Source organism: Caretta caretta, chromosome 1 (assembly GCF_965140235.1).
Source record: "Caretta caretta isolate rCarCar2 chromosome 1, rCarCar1.hap1, whole genome shotgun sequence".
NCBI lineage: Eukaryota > Metazoa > Chordata > Testudines > Cheloniidae > Caretta > Caretta caretta.
Window position 1 is genome coordinate 6687786 of NC_134206.1, and position 24342 is coordinate 6712127.

Genomic DNA, 24342 nt, shown 5'->3' on the forward strand with positions numbered 1-24342 from the left:
AGGTGATGTGTGTAAACTACATTGAAACCACTATTACTCTCCCCTTTCATGCATCGCAGATCTACTCTTTGATGAAACATGGACCAGCGGTTCTGTTCTCCAGGACCTTTTGGAAAGTCTTTCACAGGTATTACAAAGTGGTTGAGTGCATGGCCCTGAATTCTTGCATTCACAATCGAGCCAGAGAATAAAATGGTTGAAAATGCATTTGCTGATTAAATTTCCAGGACAAAATAAACCTGGCTTGATTGGGGAACTAGTAACTCTTATTCCCTGGGGTCTCTTCTTGCTCAGCCCAGAGCATTATCGGGCCCAGAGCACAAGGCATCTACAGAAAGAGGAGCCCTTGAGAAATCCTGACAGAGGGCATCAGGGTTTTGACACTCTGAGCTCGCTTGGAATGTCAGATTTTGTGTAGCTGAAATTATTCACTGTGCAGCATGGATAGAGGTAGGGGAGGAGTTCCCAAATGACGTGGCGCTTCCTTTCCTCCAGCTCCATCACTGAGTCCTCTGCTGCTTCAGACAATATCTGCCAATGGAAACACGATGCAGCCTTTCCCCTCCACTTCACATTTTAAAGATAGCCAAACCTGCCAACGTACCCAATTCCTGCTGGAAGGGGAGCTGCTGACACCAGAGGTCTTCACCCTGTAGCACAAGGAGTCACCGGAGAGGTTGCGTGGGCAGCAGGCTGCAGGCAGTATCTGTTCAGACAGGGAGGAAACTCTTTATGAAGCAGGTTTGCACATTCCCTTGGGGCCTACTTGGCCATCAGGGAACCTCAGCTGCTTGGCTTAGTTTGCACCAGGTTTAATCCCCGTGACAGCCAATGGCATACTGCAGGAGGCCAAATCACAGGGGATGTGCAGTGATGCTAGTCAACTGGACTTCAGTGCCAAGCCCTGCTGCAGGCTCTATTCCTGGGATCCAGGTTTGTCGTCACTGTTCGTATGGTTCTGATTAGTCACATGGCTACCTCGGGGCGGCCACGTGGTAACAGTGGCACAGCTGTGATCTTGCTCAAATATAATTAATAAATAAGTAAATTAATAATAAAAATATTACTAATATAGGACCAGATTTCTCCCCAGTAGCCCTCTGTCCTGCATTACAAACCCAGGGTGCAGGCCAGGGAAGGGAGATTCCACAGGGCTCCCAACATGGAAATTTCCCTTGGATCATTCCAGGAAGGGGGTCCCTTCCCTTCTCCCTGAGGAATGAAAAGGGGGACCCAGGATCAAGGGATCCCCAAAGTTACGCAAAGATCTTGGTGATCCACTGATAGCTAGGCCTCCCCACCCACAATCTCTAGGCCTCCACGCCTGCTCTAGGACCCTCTCCAGCTCCCTCTAGCACAGGCTCATCAGAGATGTGCTACCAGGGTCTGTCACAGTAGCCACTGCCCACAGGATGTGCTGAAGGGACATGGTACAGTGTGGAGGGGGCAACACACAGGTGGGAAGGCTGGGGAGAGTAGCTAACGGGCACAATAACCCAGCTGCAGACTTGTCAGGAGGTTTTGACCTTTCCATACCCAGAGCGCAGCCAGAGACTCTGTCAGTTCAACCATCATTTATGTTCTGAGGACGAGGCAAATGAAAAGCCTCCCATTTCTCTTGGGGATCCAGGCAGGTGTAGCTGGGCAGCATCATGGCAGCTGAGCTTTCAGAGAACAATGTTCCATTTTCTGTGAAAAGTCACCCTGTCAGGGTTCCTTCCCCACTCTGAACTCTAGGGTAGAGATGTGGGGAACCGCATGAAAGACCCCCTAAGCTTATTCTTACCAGGTGTTACGAATTACACCTTGTAGGACACGCACACAAGTGCTATGAATTACACCTGGTAGGACACGAACACAAGTGCTATGAATTACACCTGGTAGGACACGCACACAAGTGCTGCGAATTAAACCTGGTAGGACACGCACACCAGTGCTGCGAATTATACCTGATAGGTCACGCACAGTTCGAATCTAGGCTGAGGCACAGAAACAAAGTCCACAACTGCAGAGTTCCCAAAAGACACTAAGTTTATTACGCTCGAGCGTGGTGCTCCCCTGCTAGCCAGGAGGGGACCCTGAATGCAGATTATACAAAGGTTACATACCTTTTAGCAAAGCATGTTGCCCTCCTGCATCGGAAACCTTAGCCAATAAACAAACCCTTGTCTTATCTACCACCTATCCCTGCTTGGTGCATTCCTCGTGCTATACCAGTATGTTAATTACACAGCATGGTCCTAAAGCCATGCATCAGTAACCTTTATTATCAGGATGGGAGGCCTCACATCAAGGCCAAGAGACAGGGAGTTAGAGACTGACAAAAACCAGATACTGGGAGTCAAGGCAGGCTGGAGACAAGGAGGAGGATTTTCACAGGGATTCAATATCTAAGGATTACTCCTCCTGGTGTATGATGTGCTGGCATTTAAACAATGGTGGGCCCAAAACCAAAATGGAGTCACATGTGCTAACTTTTCCTTAACACAGCTTAGGTTAAAAACTTCCTCAAGGTACAAACTTTGCCTTGTCCTTGAACCCTATGCTGCCACCACCAAGCATTTTAAACAAAGAACAGGGGAAGAGACCACCTGGAGATGTCTTCCCCCAAAATATCCCCCCAAGTCCTACACCCCCTTTCCTGGGGAGGCTTAAAAATAATAGCCTAACCAATTGGTTACAAAACCATCAAAGACCCAAACCCCTGGATCTTGGAAGAATAGAAAAATCAGTCAGGTTCTGAAAAGAAGGGTTTTATTAAAAAAAGAAAGGTAAAAATCATCTCTGTAAAATCAGGATGGAAAATACTTTACAGGGTATTCAGATACAAAACACAGAGTATCCCCCTCTGGGCAAAACCATAAACATACAAAAAAAAAACCAAAAAAAAAAAACCACCCAAGAATAAACCTACCTCTTAACACGGGGAAAATTCACATAAAACAAAAGATAAACTCACCCATCTTGCCTGGCTTACCTACACTGGTTGTAATATTGGAGACTTGGATTAGGATAGGCAGGAGAAGATGGATTTCTGTCTTACCTCTCTCAGTCCCAAGAGAGGACAACCACATAAAGAAGGAGCACAAACAAAACCCTTCCCCCACCCCAAGATTTGAAAGTATCATGTCTCCTTATTGGTCCTTAGGGTCGGGTGCCAGCCAGGTTAGCTGAGCTTCTTAACCCTTTACAGGTAAGAGGATGTTGCTTCTGGCCAGGAGGGATTTTATAGCACTCCATACAGAAAGGTGGTTACCCTTCCCTTTATATTTATGACACACTCCCAAAAAGGATGCAAAGGAAACATTTTAGTTTGGGTCAAAATGTTGTGTGTTTTCCAGCCAGGCTCCAGCTCCAGCTCCAGCTCCAGCTCAAACCATCAGCCTCTGTCACTTGTACTATAGGACCATGCCACTAACTGGCAGTAGCCTCCATCAGCCTCCCACACTGAGCAGCCCCATAGGGTGACTATAATTCCCAAAGAGAAAACAGGAGACCCCCAGATGATCGCATTAAGGCTCCCACCCCCATGAGATGCTGTTGCCTATTGCTGTAACTCTGTAAGGGCCCCCTCAGGGTTTCAGGAGGCTGTTTCCTGCCCAACAGCTCTGCCTCATCCCTTGCAGGTGGCTGGCATCTCCACTCACCTCCGCCGAACATTCCTCCACTCTCCACTTCTTTGACAGAAGTGGGCATATCTCCTCTTTGCTGTTCCCAGCTGATCATGACAGCAAGAGCAAAGAGGACAAATTCCTCCTTCCAGAAAAAAAAAAAAAGTCTCACACAGGACTTAAAAAAGGGACTGTCCTGGCCAAAAAGATACATAATGAAACTATATGTATTAGCACCCTACCATGGATGATGGCCACACAAGTCCTATAATGGAGGGAGCCCCTGGAAAAGGCTTGTCTGAATCAAACCATCCATCAGAGGAACAGATTCAGAATATAAGAATGACCGTATGGATTCAGACGAATGGTCCATCTAGCCCAGTGTCCTGTCGTTTGACAATGGCCAGTGAAGATGCTTCAGAGGCAATTAACAGATCAGCGCAATTGTTGAGTGTTTCATCCTCTGTCATCTGCTGCCATCCTCTGACAGTCAGTGGTTTACAGACAGCCAGAGCATGGGGTTTCGTCTTTCACTATCCTGGCTAATAGCCACTGATGAACTTCTCTCTCTTGATCTTACCTGGACCCAGTTATGCATTTGGCCTTCACAACGTCACCTAGCAATGAGTTCCACAGGCTGACTGTGCCTTGTATGAAGAAATACTTCCTTTTGTTTCTTTTAAACCTGATGCTCATTAACTTCACGGGTGACCCCTGTGAAGGGGCAAATAGCTCTTCCTGAATCACTTCTTCCACATCAATCATGACTTTACAGACCTCTCTCATATCTCCTCTGAATCGTCTCTTTTCCAAGTTGAAAATTCCCAGGCTTTTCCTCTCCTCATATGGTAGCTGTTCCCTGCCCCTAAAGATTTTTGTCACCTTTGTCTGTACACTTTCCAAGTCTAATATGTCTTTTCTGAGATGGGGCGACCAGAACGACACAAAGTATTCAAGGTGTGGGCATACCATAGATTTAGATTTGTATATATTTCTGTCACCTTCGGGGAGGCGAGCCCGCCGGTCCCTCTCCTTCTGCACGAGGCACACCCTACCCTGCACCCGGAATGCCAAGCCCCCCCATCCTGGAGATGCCCAGCTCCTCCACAGCCCACGGGGATGGAGCCGCTCCTCCGCCCCAGCTGTGCCACTCCACCTCTCTTGAGACCTGAAGCCAACCTGGGGAAAAGCTTCTCTCGTCCCAAAAATCCTGAGCTTGTTATTTTCTCCTTGTAGATTCCAGGGCAGCCGAGGAGAGGGGTTGTGACACTGCCCACATATTCATCACAGTAGTATCCTTGCGATATGTTTATGACGTAGTTCTGACATATCTTCTACAAAATATAGCCTGTGAGGTGTCTATGAAAATGTTATGGTTTCCACAATATGATGATCCAATTTGTGTGCATGTATCATTTTTATATCTAAACTTACGAATATAGACTATGTATCTATGTTCCAGATGTGGTTACACTGGGTTGACAACCACCAGGTAGAATGTTTCCATTGAAGACAGCTAGTTGTGAAGGGCCGGTTCAGGGTAGTGGGCCATTAGGGGATACAATAGGCCTTAAGAGAAGTTTTTCCCTCACCAGGTGAGCCTTCCTGACAATGTTCCAGACAGCCTATTTGTAATGGCTCCTATGACTCAGTCGGGCATGCAAGGGCATGTGAGATAAATGAAGTTTCTGTAGGGGGGGGGGGGTAGCTCCCTTTTGGACTGGGAAATGCATCCTCCACCTTCCAGAAATTGCTACATAACCTTCTGGCTGGATGTGGGGAATTTACAGTCACCTACCTTGATGATGTGGCTATATTCTCAGATTCATGGGGAATCACAGATGCCTCCGAGCATGGTGTAGGAGGAGTTTAAAAGCAATAAGGACCACATCAACAATTCCATCCTGTTGTGTTTCTCAGCAAAAGAACTTTCCGAGAGGGAAAGCCACTGGTCACTCTCCGAAAAAGAAGATTACACCATTGTGTATGCTCTGGAGAAGCTACGCCCATACATTTGGGGACTGCGCTTCCAACTGCAGAATGACCATGCTGCGCTGAAGTGGCTTCACACAGTCAGAGAGACAAACAAAAACCATCTTTGCTGCAGTTTAGCTAGTCAACACTTTGATGTTGAGATACAACACATTTCCGCTAACAAAGAGGTTGATGCACTCTCCCAGGAAGGTTTCCCAGAATCAGCCGGGTAAAAATGTCCCTGCATTCTAGGGCATTGTACTCCTTCAAATGTAAAAAGTACTGTTTAGTTCTTCATGTAATTATTAGTAAAATTAGCAGTGCATGTAACTGAACAAGCCCACAGGTAAAACAAAAGGAGTAGGCACCTAACCAAAAGAGCCAATGGGAAGGCTAAAACTTTTCAACTTGGGAAAGAGACTTTCCCTTTGTCTGTTGGTCTCTGGAGAAGGAGACAGGGACCAGCAATGCTGTAAGCAGCAATGCTGTGTAAGTCTTGAACCAGGTATAAAAATTCATCTTCCATACCTAGAAGAAATCATGGGACAGGGCATGGTTAAAGAGACATGATTAGGTTTATTTCTTTGTTTTGGCTTTTGGAGCTCCTCTGTGCTAATCCCAGATGCTTTTGTTTGCTTGTAACCTTTAAGCTGAACCCCCACGAAAGCTATTTTGGGTCCTTAATTTTTGGAATTGCTCTTTTCAAATCTAGCAAAAGCCTAAGTTCTCGATGTATTTTTCTTCCTCTTTGTTTTTAATAAAATTTCCCTTTTTTAAGAAGAGGACTGGATTTTTGGTGTTCTAAGAGGTTTGTGCACATGCTGTTTGATTAGCTGGTGGCAACAGCTACTTTCCTTTGTTTTCTTTTCCAGTTCTTCCCCGGGGAACGGGGGGAGGACTTTTGCATCCCCCACAGAGAGGAATTCCCAAGTGCTCCTTCCTGGGTCCAAGTTGTTTTATTTTGTTTTTGTTTTTGGTTTTTTTTTTGCATTTGGGTGGTGTCAGGAATTACCAAGCTACGGTCAGAGAAAAGCTGTAACCTTGGGAGTTTACTACAAGCCTGGAGTGGCCAGTATTATTTTTTAGACTCCTTGTGGGCCCCACCTTCTGCACTCGGAGTGACAGAGTGGGGATTCACCTTAACAGCATGTGACCAGACCACATGACACTGACTCCATTGTGGTTACCTGTATTTTTCCACTATCTAAGCTGGGGAATAACACCATCTCTTGGCCTCACTCCCTACACAAGGGAACTCCTGCAAACACCTGAGGAACAAAGACTGAACGGGGGGAAGTGCCAGTGGTGGATATAGGCCTGGACAGGCTCAGCCTCCCTGGTGCTGCTGTGGCCACTCGCTGCCAGTTGCAGAGTTCGCACAGGGAACTATTTATTCTTCTGTGCCATGCAGGTTCCAGGGTAGCTGAGGAGGCAATATGTGCTACTCAGCTTCTTCAGGAATCTCGCTGCACTCCATGGAGATTACTGATGAAACCAGGAAGCTGAGAAACACAGAGCGCTGTGACAGGTTGTCACCCCCAGGGGGCAGTCTCGGTACTGTGGGAACCCCTGTGCCGCTCATCCCGCCAGCATGGCTGGCCAATCGTACACTGCTTTGCTGGTGACAAAGACAGCCTCTTCAAGCCCTGTCATCACCCAACACAACGGTAGGTGGCGCCACACCCCCAATTGAGCGGCCTGAGTGCTTTAGTGAGCCACTCAAGGACAGGCTGGAGGCAACAGACAATTTCCCAACTCCCCAGCCCTTGCTCCCTTACTGGACTATAAACCCCAAATTATACCATTTTGCACGGCACAGGAGTACAACACAAGCTCATTAATCTAGGTGGCTTTCCCCTTGATGTGGGAAGGATATACGACAGGCTTTGTACACAGAGCTGGGATTTTCCCCAGACACTTTACTCAAAACACGCTGGTAAAGATAAAGCATAAAATAGTTTTATTACCTACAAAAATATGGATTTTAAATGGATAGAACCAGATTAAAGCACAATATCTAGCATGTAAACAACAAATGAAAACACACAAAATAAATTGGATATGAATGAACAATTTCTCACCCTGGGTGATGAAACAAGCAGTCCATCAAATTTTCAAACACAAGCTAGAAATCCTTTTAGCTTGGGATCAGCACTTCCCCATGTTCAGAAATTGTTCCTCAGGTGTTTCCAGTAGTTCTCTTGTGTGGGGAGTGAGGCCAAGAGATGGTGTCACTCCCCGTGTTATACAGCAGAAAAATACACCTACGAAAATGGAGTGAACTACATTTGAAATACAGATACATAGTCCAGATTTATAATTTCAGATGCAAAAATGATACAAGCACACAAATAGGACCATCAAATCCTGCAAATCATAGCTTTCTATCGTAAACATCCAAGAATCTTTTTTCGACAAGACACACATAACTAGATCATAGTCATACCACAATCATAGCACTAAGATCAATATCGGGGGCATATAAAAAGCTCAGGTTCTTTGGGAAGAGACATGCTTTTCCCATGGGCTGGCTTGGGGTCTCAGGAGAGTGAGCTCGGCATGGCAGGCAGTGCTCCAGCCGTCCCAGGGCTCCTCCAACATTGGGGGTGGGGTGGGGGGGATCATTGGTTCAGCCATGCGGTGTGTGGAAGCTCTGGGCTGCTCTGGGAGAGGGGGGCTCGCTACTCTGGCTCTGGCTGTGGTGGTGGGGCAAAAGGAGTGGTGAATTAGGGTGGACTGCCCATCTCCAGTTGGGCAGGAGAGTCCCGAAATACAGAGTTCAAGTCCCGCTGTGGGCTGAATGACTTTAAAACAGCATTTGTCCTGAATTACCTGCCATGCTGATCCACGCCTGCCCAAGCCTCATGGGCAGCACCACCCTTTTCACAGTTCGGGGGAGGAGGAGGTCCTTAGCCACCCCTCCCCCCTTCTATGCCCCCCAGTTAGGGGACAGGTGGAGGGTCTGGGGTTCCCCAGAGCAGCACTTGCTCCCAGGGCTCCTCTTACCATGGCCTGTCTGTTATGCCCAGCCTAGTCAGTGAGCGACACTTGAGGAAAGAGGAGGACCAGGAGGTGGGAGTTCAGGGGGGAAGAAGATGCCGGGGTGAGGCCATGTAGGGTGCATGGCTCCTGCCTGTGTCCTGCTTTTGGCTTTTGAGAAGGTGCTCAGCCTACACTGAATGGGCTGGGCTGAGACAGGAGATCGCCGTGACTCTGTTGGAGACCTGAGGCCTGTTTCTACCCCTCTGCATTGCTGGGGCAGCACAAACAGAGGGGAGGAGTCCTAGGAAATATGATTCTGTGTGCAGAGCCAATAATAAGGGGTGGGGGCTGTTACGTGAATGGCTTCTCATGGGGCTCCTGTGTTAATCATGTCTCTGACATGACTCAGTCTCAAGCACCTGGGTGAGGGCATGGGGGAAGGGTGCGGGACTGTGTCCCTTGAATAGCCCCTGTCCACAGCTGTGGAATGGATCATGAAGCTCCCAGAGTGCTCAGGAAGGTCGAGGACTGTGACTGCAGCAGAGCGCTGCAAGACCTCAGCAAGTTTGCAGATGACACTAAACTGGGAGGAGAGGTAGATACGCTGGAGGCTAAGGATAGGATACAGAGGGCCCTGGACAAATTAGAGGACTGGGCCAAAATAAATCTGATGAGGTTCAACAAGGACCAATGCAGAGTCCTGCACTTAGGATGGAAAAATCCCATGCACCGCTACAGGCTAGGGACCGAATGGCTCAGCAGCAGTTCTGCAGAAAAGGACCACGGGGTTACAGTGGACAAGAAGCTGGATATGAGTCAACAGTGTGCCCTTGTTGCCAAGAAGGCCAATGGCACACTTCCTTTGAAGTTTTTAAGGTCAGGCTTGACAAAGCCCTGGCTGGGATGATTTAGATGGGAATTGTTCCTGGTTTGAGCAGGGTGTTGGACTAGATGATCTCCTGAGGTCCCTATCAACCCTGATATTCTATGATTCTATGATTCTATGATTTGGACAGTGTGTCAGGCCAGGTGAAATGGGAAACAACCTCCACACCCCTTTTCTTGATTCACTGTATTGACCGGAATTCTGAGGTTGGAACAGCCACCGATATGGCGCTTCATGGGCCAACATCTCACGAGTCCCCTGGCTCTCCATGAGCACAGTCACTTCGTATATGCTGCTGCCTGCCTTGGTCTCCTTCCCCCAGTGCCGTGTCCTCTCTGACCAGCGAGTGGGAACAGCCCCATGTCCACTGCTCCATGTCTTACACCCCATCTGAACCTCTCTCTAAAGAGTGGAAATCAGTAGCTCTTCTAGGCCTGGTCTACACTGGGGGGGCGGAATTGATCTAGGATATGCAACTGTAGCTACGAGTATAGCATAGCTGAAGTTGACGTATCTTAGATCGACTTAGAATCACTTCCTCCATGGCCTCACGGCGTTGGATCAACGGCCGCAGCCCCCCTGTTGACTCCGCTTCCGCCTCTTGCCCTGGTGGAGTTCCGGAGTCGACAGCAGAGCAATCGGAGATCGTGTAGACATGGCCCTAGGCTCACACGTAAGGTTCCAGGATTGAATAGGTGGCCACGGCCTGATTTTCTTAACTCCTGTGTCACTGGATGATGAACTGACTATTCATTTGACAAACACCCTAATTATCCTTGCACGAAGGTGTTTGCTTTGCACGCTGTACACTACTGGATTAATCAGGGGCGGGCCCAGCAAGTAGATATAGCCCAGGAGAATTTGAAGCAAGGGAGAAGAGCTCTTCCAGAATCTGTGTATGAGAGTCAGGCTGAACTCTGGCATGTAGAAAACCAGGACGGCACAGAGGTGGGAGACGCAGGTGTTCAAGGCCCTGAGGCACTCCATGTGGGATGCGATACTCAGCACTGCTTTGAGGATCATCACATAAGAGAGGAAGATGAGCAGCGAGTCCAACCACAGCGTTAGGAGTGTTACAAACAAGCCATGGATATTATTGAATGTGATGTCCGCACATGCCAACTTCATGATGTCCTGGTACAGACAGTAGGAATGGGAGAGGACGTTGGCTCGACAGTATTGGAACTGTTTCAGGAGTAAGGGGAATGGTAATTCTATGGCCACACCTCTTAGCACAACCACCAACCCCATCTTGGCTATTCTCGGCAGGGTTAAGATGGAAGCATATCTCAGTGGGTTACAGATAGCAATGAAGCGATCAAAGGCCATCATCAAAAGCATGGCGGATTCAAGTGTTGCAAGAAAGTGGATAAAGAACATCTGAGTAAAACAAGCATTGAGGCTGATTTCCCTAGAGTTAAACAAGTATATACCCAGTGTCGTCGGTATGGTGGTTATCGATAAACCAAGGTCTGTGAAGGCCAACATGGAAAGTAAAATGTACATGGGCTCATGGAGGCTTGGATCTGTTTTTATAGCAAACAGAATGAGTGAATTTCCTACTATTGAAGTAACATACACTAAGCAGAAGGGGATAGAGATCCAGAGATGGACGTCTTCCTTCCCAGGTATCTCGGTGAGAAAGAAAACAGCAGGGTTGAATTTAGTTTCATTGACAGCTGACATAATGGACTGAGAAGGTCCGATGAGTTTTAAACTTTTCTTCCTGGAAGGAAAAAGCACAGGAGACTAGATGATATTTATTGAGATATCATTCTGCTCTGAGTGGAATTCTAGAGACTCCCTGGAGTTCAAGGAAGATCAGCAAAAACATAGTTTTGGATTTTCAGCACCAATAGTAACCCATATAAACACCCTGCCCCTCTTTGCATTCTTCTAAGCAACTGGCCCCATTGATATCTTGTGGCTCAGAGTTCCGCAGCCCATTGGAGCACTGTGTGCTTTTGCAATTGTGACCTTCCCACAGACACCCTTTTTGGCCCTGCACTTCTGAGTGTGGCACTTTATCCTATCCGGAGAGTCCAAATTATGCCACTACCTCTTTGGAGCACAGGAGATCATTTTTCGCGCCATTTTCTGAATTCAATAACATTGACTGTAACGGCATGACTCCAGATTTACATGTGTCAATTCAATTAGAAGAGGACTCCATTAACTTTCCCTTGCCAAATGCTCCCATTGATATACTCTGACCCCCCAAAATCCCTCCAAGAGAAGCTGAAGTGATTTTCCTAGCCAATGTTGACTGAATGCAGAGAGTTCAATTGTCCTATAGACTTCCCTTCATCCTCACAGGATCTGCATCCTGTATTTGGCAAATGAGAAGCTTGACAGAAAAGACAGAGAGTTATTTCAGCTGGGCGGGGTGGGGTTGCTGTTACAAAAGGGTGAATAGTGCAAACACTAAATTTGCACTAATATCCAGCTGAGTGTGCAAGTTACCTCAGCCAAGCTTGTTTAACAGGTGATGTGTGTAAATCACATTGAAACCACTATTACTCTCCCCTTTCATGCACCTCAGATCTACTCTTTGCTGAAACACGGACCAGCGGTTCTGTTCTCCAGGACCTTTTGGAAAGTCTTTCACAGGTATTACAAAGTGGTTGAGTGCACGGATTCACAATCGATCCAGAGAATAAAATGGTTAAAAATGCATTTGCTGATTAAATTTCCAGGACAAAATAAACCTGGCGTGATTGGGGAACTAGTAACTCTTATTCCCTGGGGTCTCTTCTTTCGCAGCCCAGAGCATTATCGGGCCCAGAGCACACGGCATCTACAGAAAGAGGAGCTCTTTGGAAATCCTGACATGGGGCGTCAGGGTTTTAAAACACTCTGGGCTCGCTTTGAATGTCAGATTTCTGTGTAGCTGAAATTATTCACTGTGCAGCATGGGTAGATGTAGGGGAGGAGTTCCCAAATGACCTAGCGCTGCCTTCCCTCCAGCCCCATCACTGAGTCCTCTGCTGCTTCAGACAATATCTGCCAATGGAAACACCTTGCAGCCTTTCCCCTTTACTTCACATTTTAAAGATAGCCAAACCTGCCAACGTACCCAATTCCTGCTGGAAGGGGAGCTGCTGACACCAGAGGTCTTCACCCTGTTGCACAAGGAGTCACCGGAGAGGTTGCGTGGGCAGCAGGCTGCAGGCAGTATCTGTTCAGACAGGGAGGAAACTCTCTTTATGAAGCAGGTTAGCACATTCCCTTGGGGCCTACTTGGCCATCAGGGAACCTTAGCTGCTCAGCTTAGTTTGCACCAGGTTTCATCCCCGTGACAGCCAATGGCAAACTGCAGGAGGCCAAATCACAGGGGATGCGCGGTGATGCTAGTCAACTGGACTGCAGTGCCAAGCCCTGCTGCAGGCTCTATTCCTGGGATCCGGGTTTGTCGTCACTGTTCGTATGGTTCCGATTAGTCACATGGCTACCTCGGGGGCGGCCACCTGGTAACAATGTTACAGCTGTGATCTTGCTGAAATAAAATTAATAAATAAGTAAATTAACAATGAAAATATTATTAATATAGGACCAGATTTCTCCCCAGCAGCCCCCTGTCCTGTATTACAAACCCAGGGTGCAGGCCAGGGAAGGGAGATTCCACAAGGCTCCCTACATGGAAATTTCCCTCGGATCGTTCCAGAAAGGGAGTCCCTTCATCAGTTCAACCATCATTTATGTTCTGAGGACGAGGCAGATGAAAAGCCTCCCATTTCTTTTGGGGATCCAGGCAGCTGCAGCTGGGTAACATCATGGCAGCTGAGCTTTCAGAGAACAATGTTCCATTTTCTATGAAAAGTCACCCTGTCAGGGTTCCTTCCCCACTCTGAACCCTAGGGTACAGATGTGGGGACCCGCATGAAAGAACCCCTAAGCTTAAAAACTTCCCTAAGGTACAAACTTTGCCTTGTCCTTGAACCCTATGCTGCCACCTCCAAGCATTTTAAACAAAGGACAGGGGAAGAGACGACTTGGGGAGACGTCTTCCCCCACAATATCCCCGCAAGTCCTACACCCCCTTTCCTGGGGAGGCTTAAGAATAATATCCTAACCAATTGGTTACAAAACCATCAAAGACCCAAACTCCTAGATCTTGGAACAATGGAAAAATCAGTCAGGTTCTGAAAAGAAGGGTTTTATTAAAAAAAGAAAGGTAAAAATCATCTTTCTAAAATCAGGATGGAAAATATTTTACAGGGTATTCAGATAAAAAACACAGAGGATCCCCCTCTGGGCAAAACCTTAAAGTTACAGAAAACAGGAATAAACCTCCCTCTTAAGACAGGGAAAATTCACATAAAACAAAACATAAACTCATCCGTCTTGCCTGGCTTACCTAAACTGGTTGCAATATTGGAGATTTGGATTAGGATAGGCAGGAGAAGATGGATTTCTGTCTTTCCTTTCTCAGTCCCAAGAGAGGACAACCACGTAAACAATGAGCACAAACAAAACCCTTCCCCCACCCCAAGATTTCAAAGTATCATGTCTCCTTACTGGTCCTTTGGGTCAGGTGCCAGCCAGGTTAGCTGAGCTTCTTAACCCTTTACAGGTAAGAGGATGTTGCTTCTGGCCAGGAGGGATTTTATAGCACTCCATACAGAAAGGTGGTTACCCTTCCCTTTATATTTATGACACACCCCCAAAAAGGATGCAAAGGAAACATTTTAGTTTGGGTCAAAATGTTGTGTGTTTTCCAGCCCAGCTCCAGCCACTAGCTGTCAGTAGCCCTCTACCAGCGTCCCACACTGAGCAGCCCCATAGGGTGACTATAATTCCCAAAGAGAAAACAGGAGACCCCCAGATGATCGCATTAAGGCTCCCACCCCCATGAGATGCTGTTGCCTATTGCTGTAACTCTGTAAGGGCCCCCTCAGGGTTTCAGGAGGCTGTTTTCTCCCCCACAGCTCTGCCTCATCTCTTGCAGGTGGCTGGCATCTCCACTCACCTCCGCCGAACATTCCTCCACTCTCCACTTCCCCACTTCTGTCACATACGTCCTCTTTGCTGTTTCCAGCTGATCAAGACAGCAAGAGCAAAGAGGACAAATTCCTCCTTCCGGAAAAAAAAAAGCCTGACACAGGACTTAAAAAAGGGACTGTCCTGGCCAAAAAGATACATAATGAAACTATATGTATTAGCACCCTACCATGGATGATGGCCACACAACTCTATAATGGAGGGAGCCCCTGGAAAAGGCTTGTCTGAATCAAACCATCCATCAGAGGAACAGATTCAGAACATAAGAATGACCGTATGGATTCAGACCAATGGTCCATCTATCCCAGTGTCCTGTCGTTTGACGATGGCCAGTGAAGATGCTTCAGAGGCAATTAACAGATCGGCGCAATTGTTGAGTGTTTCATCCTCCGTCGTCTGCTCCCATCCTCTGACAGTCAGTGGTTTACAGACAGCCAGTGCATGGGGTTTCGTCCCTCACTATCCTGGCTAATAGCCACTGATGAATCTCTCTCCCTTGATCTTACCTGGACCCAGTTATGCATTTGGCCTTCACAACATCACCTAGCAATGAGTTCCACAGGCTGACTGTGCCTTGTGTGAAGAAATAATTCGTTTTGTTTCTTTTAAACCTGATGCTCATTATCTTCATGAGTGACCCCTGTGAAGGGGCAAATAGCTCTTCCTGAATCACTCTCCACATCAATCATGACTTTATAGACCTCTCTCATATATCCTCTGAATCGTCTCTTTTCCAAGTTGAAAATTCCCAGGCTTTTCCTCTCCTCATATGGAAGCTGTTCCCTGCCCCTAAAGATTTTTGTCACCTTTGTCTCTACATTTTCTAAGTCTAATATATCTTTTCTGAGATGGGGCGACCAGAACGACACAAAGCATTCAAGGTGTGGGCATACCACAGATATAGAGATTCGTATATTTCTGTCACTCTTGAGGGAGGTGAGCCCACCGGCCCCTCTCCTTCTGCATGAGGCACACCCTACCCTGCACCCGGAATGCCAAGCCCCCACATCCTGGAGATGCCCAGAGCCTCCACAGCCCATGGGGATGGAGCCGCCCCCGCCGAGCCGTTCCACCCACCTCTCTTGAGACCTGAAGCCAACCTGGGGAAAAGCTTCTCTCGTCCCAAAAACCCTGAGCTTGTTATTTTCACCTTGTAGGTTCAAGGGCAGCCGAGGAGCCGGTTGTGACACTGCCCGCATATTCATCACAGTAGTATCCTTGCGATATGTTTATGACGTAGTTCTGACATATCTTCTACAAAATATAGCCTATGAGGTGTCTATGAAAAAGTTATGGTTTCCAGAATATGATGATCCTATTTGTGTGCATGTATCATTTTTATATCTGAACTTATGAATATAGACTATGTATCTATACATAGATACATAGATGCAGCTCCGGTACGAAACTGCAGAAAAACCTGAGTGTCTCTGGATTAAGTTTAGAAGTGTGTGCAACAAGAGTGATGTAGTGGTAGGAGTCTGCTATAGACCACCGGACCAGGGGGATGAGGTAGATGAGGCTTTCTTCCGGCAGCTCACGGAAGCTACTGGATCGCATGCCCTGATTCTCATGGGTGACTTTAATTTTCCTGATATCTGCTGGGAGAGCAATACAGCAGTGCATAGACAATCCAGGAAGTTTTTGGAAAGCGTAGGGGACAATTTCCTGGCGCAAGTGCTAGAGGAGCCAACTAGGGGGGGCGCTTTTCTTGACCTGCTGCTCACAAACCGGGTAGAATTAGTGGGGGAAGCAAAAGTGGATGGGAATCTGGGAGGCAGTGACCATGAGTTGGTTGAGTTCAGGATCCTGACACAGGGAAGAAAGGTAAGCAGCACGATACGGACCCTGGACTTCAGGAAAGCAGACTTCGACTCCCTCAGGGAACGGATGGCCAGGATCCCCTGGGGGACTAACTTGAAGGGGAAAGGAGTCCAGGAGAGCTGGCTGTATTTCAAGGAATCCCTGTTGAGGTTACAGGGACAAACCATCCCGATGAGTCGAAAGAATAGTAAATATGGCAGGCGACCAGCTTGGCTTAATGGTGAAATCTTAGCGGATCTTAAACATAAAAAAGAAGCTTACAAGAAGTGGAAGGTTGGACATATGACCAGGGAAGAGTATAAAAATATTGCTCGGGCATGTAGGAATGTTATCAGGAGGGCCAAATCGCACCTGGAGCTGCAGCTAGCCAGAGATGTCAAGAGTAACAAGAAGGGTTTCTTCAGGTATGTTGGCAACAAGAAGAAAGCCAAGGAATGTGTGGGCCCCTTACTGAATGAGGAAGGCAACCTAGTGACAGAGGATGTGGAAAAAGCTAATGTACTCAATGCTTTTTTTGCCTCTGTTTTCACTAACAAGGTCAGCTCCCAGACTGCTACGCTGGGCATCACAAAATGGGGAAGAGATGGCCAGCCCTCTGTGGAGATAGAGGTGGTTAGGGACTATTTAGAAAAGCTGGACGTGCACAAGTCCATGGGGCCGGACGAGTTGCATCCGAGAGTGCTGAAGGAACTGGCGGCTGTGATTGCAGAGCCATTGGCCATTATCTTTGAAAACTCGTGGCGAACTGGGGAAGTCCCAGATGACTGGAAAAAGGCTAATGTAGTGCCAATCTTTAAAAAAGGGAAGAAGGAGGATCCTGGGAACTACAGGCCAGTCAGCCTCACTTCAGTCCCTGGAAAAATCATGGAGCAGGTCCTCAAAGAATCAATCCTGAAGCACTTGCATGAGAGGAAAGTGATCAGGAACAGCCAGCATGGATTCACCAAGGGAAGGTCATGCCTGACTAATCTAATCGCCTTTTATGATGAGATTACTGGTTCTGTGGATGAAGGGAAAGCAGTGGATGTATTGTTTCTTGACTTTAGCAAAGCTTTTGACACGGGCTCCCACAGTATTCTTGTCAGCAAGTTAAGGAAGTATGGGCTGGATGAATGCACTACAAGGTGGGTAGAAAGCTGGCTAGATTGTCGGGCTCAACGGGTAGTGATCAATGGCTCCATATCTACTTGGCAGCCGGTATCAAGTGGAGTACCCCAAGGGTCGGTCCTGGGGCCGGTTTTGTTCAATATCTTCATAAATGATCTGGAGGATGGTGTGGATTGCACTCTCAGCAAATTTGCGGATGATACTAAACTGGGAGGAGTGGTAGATACGCTGTAGGGGAGGGATAGGATACAGAAAGACCTAGACAAATTGGAGGATTGGGCCAAAAGAAATCTGATGAGGTTCAATAAGGATAAGTGCAGGGTCCTGCACTTAGGACGGAAGAACCCAATGCACAGCTACAGACTAGTGACCGAATGGCTAGGCAGCAGTTCTGCGGAAAAGGACCTAGGGGTGACAGTGGACGAGAAGCTGGATATGAGTCAGCAGTGTGCCCTTGTTGCCAAGAAGGCCAGTGGCATTTTGGGATGTATAAGTAGGGGCATAGCGAGCAGATCGAGGGACGTGATCGTTCCCCTCTATTCGACATTGGTGAGGCCTCATCTGGAGTACTGTGTCCAGTTTTGGGCCCCACACTTCAAGAAGGATGTGGATAAATTGGAGAGAGTCCAGCGAAGGGCAACAAAAATGATTAGGGGACTGGAACACATGAGTTATGAGGAGAGGCTGAGGGAGCTGGGATTGTTTAGCCTGCAGAAGAGAAGAATGAGGGGGGATTTGATAGCTGCTTTCAACTACCTGAAAGGGGGTTCCAAAGAGGATGGCTCTAGACTGTTCTCAATTGTAGCAGATGACAGAACGAGGAGTAATGGTCTCAAGTTGCAGTGGGGGAGGTTTAGATTGGATATTAGGAAAAACTTTTTCACTAAGAGGGTGGTGAAACACTGGAATGCGTTACCTAGGGAGGTGGTAGAATCTCCTTCCTTAGAGGTTTTTAAGGTCAGGCTTGACAAAGCCCTGACTGGGATGATTTAACTGGGAATTGGTCCTGCTTTGAGCAGGGGGTTGGACTAGATGACCTTCTGGGGTCCCTTCCAACCCTTATATTCTATGATTCTATGATTCTATGATCTATGTTCCAAATGTGGTTACACTGGCTTGACAACCACCAGGTAGAATGTTTCCATTGAAGACAGCTAGCTGTGAAGGGCCGGTTCAGGGTAATGGGCCATTAGGGGAAACAATAGGCCTTAAGAGAAGTTTATCCCTCACCAGGTGAGCCCTCCTGAGAATGTTCCAGACAGCTTATTAGTAATGGCTCCTATGGCTCAGTCAGGCTTGTAAGGGCATGTGAGATAAAAGAAGTTTCTGTGTTGCGGGTATCATAGAATCATAGAATATCAGAGTTGGAAGGGACCTCAGGAGGTCATCTAGTCCAACCCCCTGCTCAAAAGCAGGACAAATCCCCAGTTAAATCATCCAAGCCAGGGCTTTGTCAAGCCTGACCTTAAAAACTTCTAAGGAAGGAGATTCCAGCACCTCCCTAGGCAACGCATTCCAGTGTTTCACCACCCTCCTAGTGAAAAAGTTTTTCCTAATATCCAACCTAAACCTCCCCCACTGCAACTTGAGACCATTACTCCTTGTCCTGTCCTCTTCCACCACTGAGAATAGTCTAGAACCATCTTCTCTGGAACCACCTCTCAGGTAGTTGAAAGCAGCTATCAAATCCCCCCTCATTCTTCTCTTCTGCAGACTAAACAATCCCAGCTCCCTCAGCCTCTCCTCAGAAGTCATGTGTTCCAGACCCCTAATCATTTTTGTTGCCCTTCGCTGGACTCTTTCCAATTTATCCACATCCTTCTTGTAGTGTGGGGCCCAAAACTGGACACAGTACTCCAGATGAGGCCTCACCAATGTCGAATAGAGGGGGACAATCACGTCCCTCGATCTGCTCGCTATGCCCCTACTTATACATCCCAAAATACCATTGGCCTTCTTGGCAACAAGGGCACACTGCTGACTCATATCCAGCTTCTTGTCCACTGTCACCCCTAGGTCCTTTTCCGCAGAACTGCTGCCTAGCCATTTGGTCCCTAGTCTGTAGCTGTGCATTGGGTTCTTCCGTCCTAAGTGCAGTACCCTGCACTTATCCTTATTGAACCTCATCAGATTTCTTTTGGCCCAATCCTCCAATTTGTCTAGGTCCCTCTGTATCGTATCCCTGCCCTCCAGCGTATCTACCACTCCTCCCAGTTTAGTATCATCCGCAAGGGTTGCTCCCTTTCGGACTGTGAAATGCACCCTCCACCTTCCAGAAATTGGTATATAACCTTCTGGCTGGATTTGGGGAATTTGCAGTCACCTACCTTGATGATGTGGCTATATTCTCAGATTCATGGGGAATCACAGATGCCTCCGAGCATGGAGTAGGAGGAGTTTAAATGCAGTAAGGACCACATCAACAATTCCATCCTGTCGTGTTTCTCAACAAAAGAAGTTTCTGAGAGGCAAAGCCACTGGTCACTCTCCGAAAAAGAAGGTTACGCCATTGTGTATGCTCTGGAGAAGCTACGCCCATACATTTGGGGACTGCGCTTCCAACTGCAGAATGACCATGCTGCGCTGGTTTCAGAGTAACAGCCGTGTTAGTCTGTATTCGCAAAAAGAAAAGGAGTACTTGTGGCACCTTAGAGACTAACCTATTTATTTATTTATTTATCCTTGCAACAAAGCCCGTTGCCAATTGTGCCCACATATCTATTCAGGGGACACCATCACATGGCCTAATCACATCAGCCACACTATCAGAGGCTCATTCACCTGCACATCCACCAATGTGATATATGCCATCATGTGCCAGCAATGCCCCTCTGCCATGTACATTGGTCAAACTGGACAGTCTCTACGTAAAAGAATAAATGGACACAAATCAGATGTCAAGAATTATAACATTCATAAACCAGTCGGAGAACACTTCAATCTCTCTGGTCACGCAATCACAGACATGAAGGTCGCTACCTTACAACAAAAAACTTCAAATCCAGACTCCAGCGAGAAACTGCTGAATTGGAATTCATTTGCAAATTGGATACTATTAATTTAGGCTTAAATAGAGACTGGGAGTGGCTAAGTCATTATGCAAGGTAGCCTATTTCCTCTTGTTTTTTCCTACCCCCCCCCCCCAGATGTTCTGGTTTAACTTGGATTTAAACTTGGAGAGTGGTCAGTTTGGATGAGCTATTACCAGCAGGAGAGTGAGTTTGTGTGTGTATGGGGGTGGGGGGGATGTGAGAAAACCTGGATTTGTGCTGGAAATGGCCCACCTTAATTATGCACATTGTAGGGAGAATGGTCACTTTGGATGAGCTATTACCAGCAGGATAGTGAGTTTGTGTGTGTGGTTTTTGGGAGGGGGGTGAGGGGGTGAGAGAACCTGGATTTGTGCAGGAAATGGCCCAACTTTATTATCATGCACATTGTGTAAAGAGTTGTCACTTTGGATGGGCTATCACCAGCAGGAGAGTGAATTTGTGTGGGGGGGTGGAGGGTGAGAAAACCTGGATTTGTGCTGGAAATAGCCCACCTGATGATCACTTTAGATAAGCTATTACCAGCAGGACAGTGGGGTGGGAGGAGGTATTTTTTCATATTCTCTGTGTATATATAAAGTCTGCTGCAGTTTCCACGGTATGCATCTGATGAAGTGAGCTGTAGCTCACGAAAGCTCATGCTCAAATAAATTGGTTAGTCTCTAAGGTGCCACAAGTCCTCCTTTTCTTCATGCTGCGCTGAAGTGGCTTCACACAGTCAGAGAGACTAACAAAAAACATCTTCACTGAAGTTTAGCTATTCAACACTTTGATGTTGAGATACAACACATTTCAGCTAACAAAGAGGTTGATGCACTCTCCCAGGAAGGTTTCCCAGAATCAGCCGGATAAAAATGTCCCTGCATTCTAGGGCATTGTACTCCTTCAAATGTAAAAAGTACTGTTTAGTTCTTCATGTAATTATTAGTAAAATTAGCAGTGCATGTAACTTATTAACTCTCTTTCCTAAACCTCCAGGAAGATATCCCAGCCAGTGTGGCCCTGACCTGAACCAGGCTGGCCAGCACTGTCTGTGATTTTGGGGGCATGAGATAAGTGAAGGTGTAGGGGGGGTAGCTCCCTTTTATGAACACCCAGACAGGCAGTTAGCTGTAAAATCCCTCTTGGTGTCTGTTCTCTCTTTGCTTTACCTGTAAAGGGTGAACAAGCCCACAGGTAAAACAAAAGGAGTAGGCACCTAACCAAAAGAGCCAATGGGAAGGCTAAAACTTTTCAACTTGGGAAAGAGACTTTCCCTTTGTCTGTTGGTCTCTGCACAATGAGGCAGGGACCAGCAATACTGTAAGCAGCAATGCTGTGTAAGTCTTGAACAAGGTATAAAAATTCATCTTCCACACCTAGAAGAAATCATGGGACAGGGCATGGTTAAATAGACGTGATTAGGTTTATTTCTTTGTTTTGGCTTTTGGATCTCCTCTGTGCCAACCCCAGATGCTTTTGTTTGTTTGTAACCTTTAAGCTGAACGCCCAAGAAAGCTATTTTGGGTGCTTAATTTTTGGAATTGCTCTTTTCAATCTAGCAAAAGCCTTAGTTCTTGATGCATTTTTCTTCCTCTTTGTTTTTAATAAAATTTCCCTTTTTTAAGAAGATGACTGGATTTTTGGTGTTCTAAGAGGTTTGTGCACATGCTGTTTGATTAGCTGGTGGCAACAGCTAATTTCCTTTGTTTTCTTTTTCAGGTCTTCCCCAGGGGGCGGAGTGGGGAGGTCTTGCAGGTCCCCCACAGAGAGGAATTTCCAAGTGCTCCTTCTTAGGTCCAAGTTTTTTTGTTTGTTTGTTTGTTTGTTTGTTTTTTGCATTTGGGTGGTGTCAGCAATTACCAAGCCACTGTCAGAGAAAAGCTGTAACCTTGGGAGTTTACTACAAGCCTGGAGTGGCCAGTATTATATTTTAGACTCCTTGTGGGCCCCCACCTTCTGCACTCGGAGTGACAGAGTGGGGATTTAGCCTTGACAGCATGTGACCAGACCACAAGACACTGACTCCATTGTGGTTACCTGTATTTTTCCAGGTTTCAGAGTAACAGCCGTGTATTCTCAAAAAGAAAAGGAGTACTTGTGGCACCTCAGAGACTAACCAATTTATTTGAGCATAAGCTTTCGTGAGCTTCATCGGATGCATACTGTGGAAACTGCAGAAGACATTATATACACAGAGACCATGAAACAATACCTCCTTCCACCCCACTCTCCTGCTGGTAATAGCTTATCTAAAGTGATCACTCTCCTTACAATGTGTATGATAACCAAGCTGGGCCATTTCCAGCACAAATCCAGGTTTTTTCACCCTCCGCCCCCCCCACACATGAACTCACTCTCCTGCTGGTAATAGCACATCCAAAGTGACCACTCTCTTCACAATGTGTATGATAATCAATTTGGGCCATTTCCAGCACAAATCCAGGTTTTCTCACCCCCCCTTCCAAAAACCACACACACAAACTCACTCAGCTGTCCTATCTCGGGGAGCTCTCCTGTCCCTCGGCAGCTCTCCAACACCACTTTCTACAAGCCATTGCCCTATGATCCCACTGAGAGTTACCAAAAGCAACTACAGCATTTGCTCAAGAAACTTCCTGAAAAAGCACAAGATCAAATCCGCACAGACACACCCCTGGAACCCCGACCTGGGATATTCTATCTACTACCCAAGATCCATAAAACTGGAAATGCTGGGCTCCCTATCATCTCAGGCATTGGCACCCTGACAGCAGGATTGTCTGGCTATGTAGACTCCCTCCTCAGGCCCTATGCTACCAGCACTCCCAGCTACCTTCGAGACACCACTGACTTCCTGAGGAAACCACAATCCATCGGTTATCTTCCTGATAACACCATCCTGGCTACTATGGATGTAGAAGCCCTCTACACCAACATTCCACACAAAGATGGACTACAAGCCGTCAAGAACACTATCCCCGATAATGTCACGGCTAACCTGGTGGCTGAACTTTGTGACTTTGTCCTTACCCATAACTATTTTACATTTGGGGACAATGTATACCTTCAGATCAGCGGCACTGCTATGGGTACCCGCATGGCCCCACAGTATGCCAACATTTTTATGGCTGATTTAGAACGCTTCCTCAGCTCTCGTCCCCTAACGCCCCTACTCTACTTGCGCTATATTGATGACATCTTCATCATCTGGACCCATGGAAAAGAAGCCCTTGAGGAATTCCACCATGATTTCAACAATTTCCATCCCACCATCAACCTTAGCCTGGTCCAGTCCACACAAGAGATCCACTTCCTGGACACTACAGTGCTAATAAACAATGGTCACATAAACACCACCCTATACCGGAAACCGACTGACCGCTATTCCTACCTACATGCCTCCAGCTTTCACCCTGACCACACCACACGATCCATCCTCTACAGCCAAGCTCTGCAGTACAACCGCATTTGATCCAACCCCTCAGACAGAGACAAACACCTACAAGATCTCTATCAAGCATTCTTACAACTACAATACCCACCTGCAGAAGTAAAGAAACAGATTGATAGAGCCAGAAGAGTTCCCAGAAGTCACCTACTACAGGACAGGCCTAACAAAGAAAATAACAGAACTCCACTAGCCGTCACCTTCAGCCCCCAACTAAAACCCCTCCAACGCATTATTAAGGATCTACAACCTATCTTGAAGTATGACCCAACACTCTCACAAATCTTGGGAGACAGGCCAGTCCTTGCCTACAGACAGCCTCCCAACCTGAAGCAAATACTCACCAACGACCACATACCACACTAACCCAGGAACCTATCCTTGCAACAAAGCCCGTTGCCAACTGTGCCCACATATCTATTCAGGGGACACCATCACAGGGCCTAATCACATCAGCCACACGATCAGAGGCTCGTTCACCTGCACATCCACCAATGT

General features: G+C 47.1%; 1 protein-coding gene across 1 annotated transcript; it reads right to left on the reverse strand.

Annotated features, from left to right (window-relative positions):
* Positions 1–10203: 10203 nt before the first annotated feature.
* Positions 10204–11139, reverse strand: LOC142073480 (olfactory receptor 51G2-like). The gene has a single exon (XM_075133337.1). The coding sequence runs from the start codon at positions 11137–11139 to the stop codon at positions 10204–10206; it is 936 nt and encodes a 311-aa protein (XP_074989438.1).
* Positions 11140–24342: the final 13203 nt, after the last annotated feature.

What these genes read in the sequence shown, in the direction of transcription:
- LOC142073480 (XM_075133337.1), bottom strand. Translation starts at nt 11,139, where the DNA reads ATGTCAGCTGTCAATGAAACTAAATTCAACCCTGCTGTTTTCTTTCTC.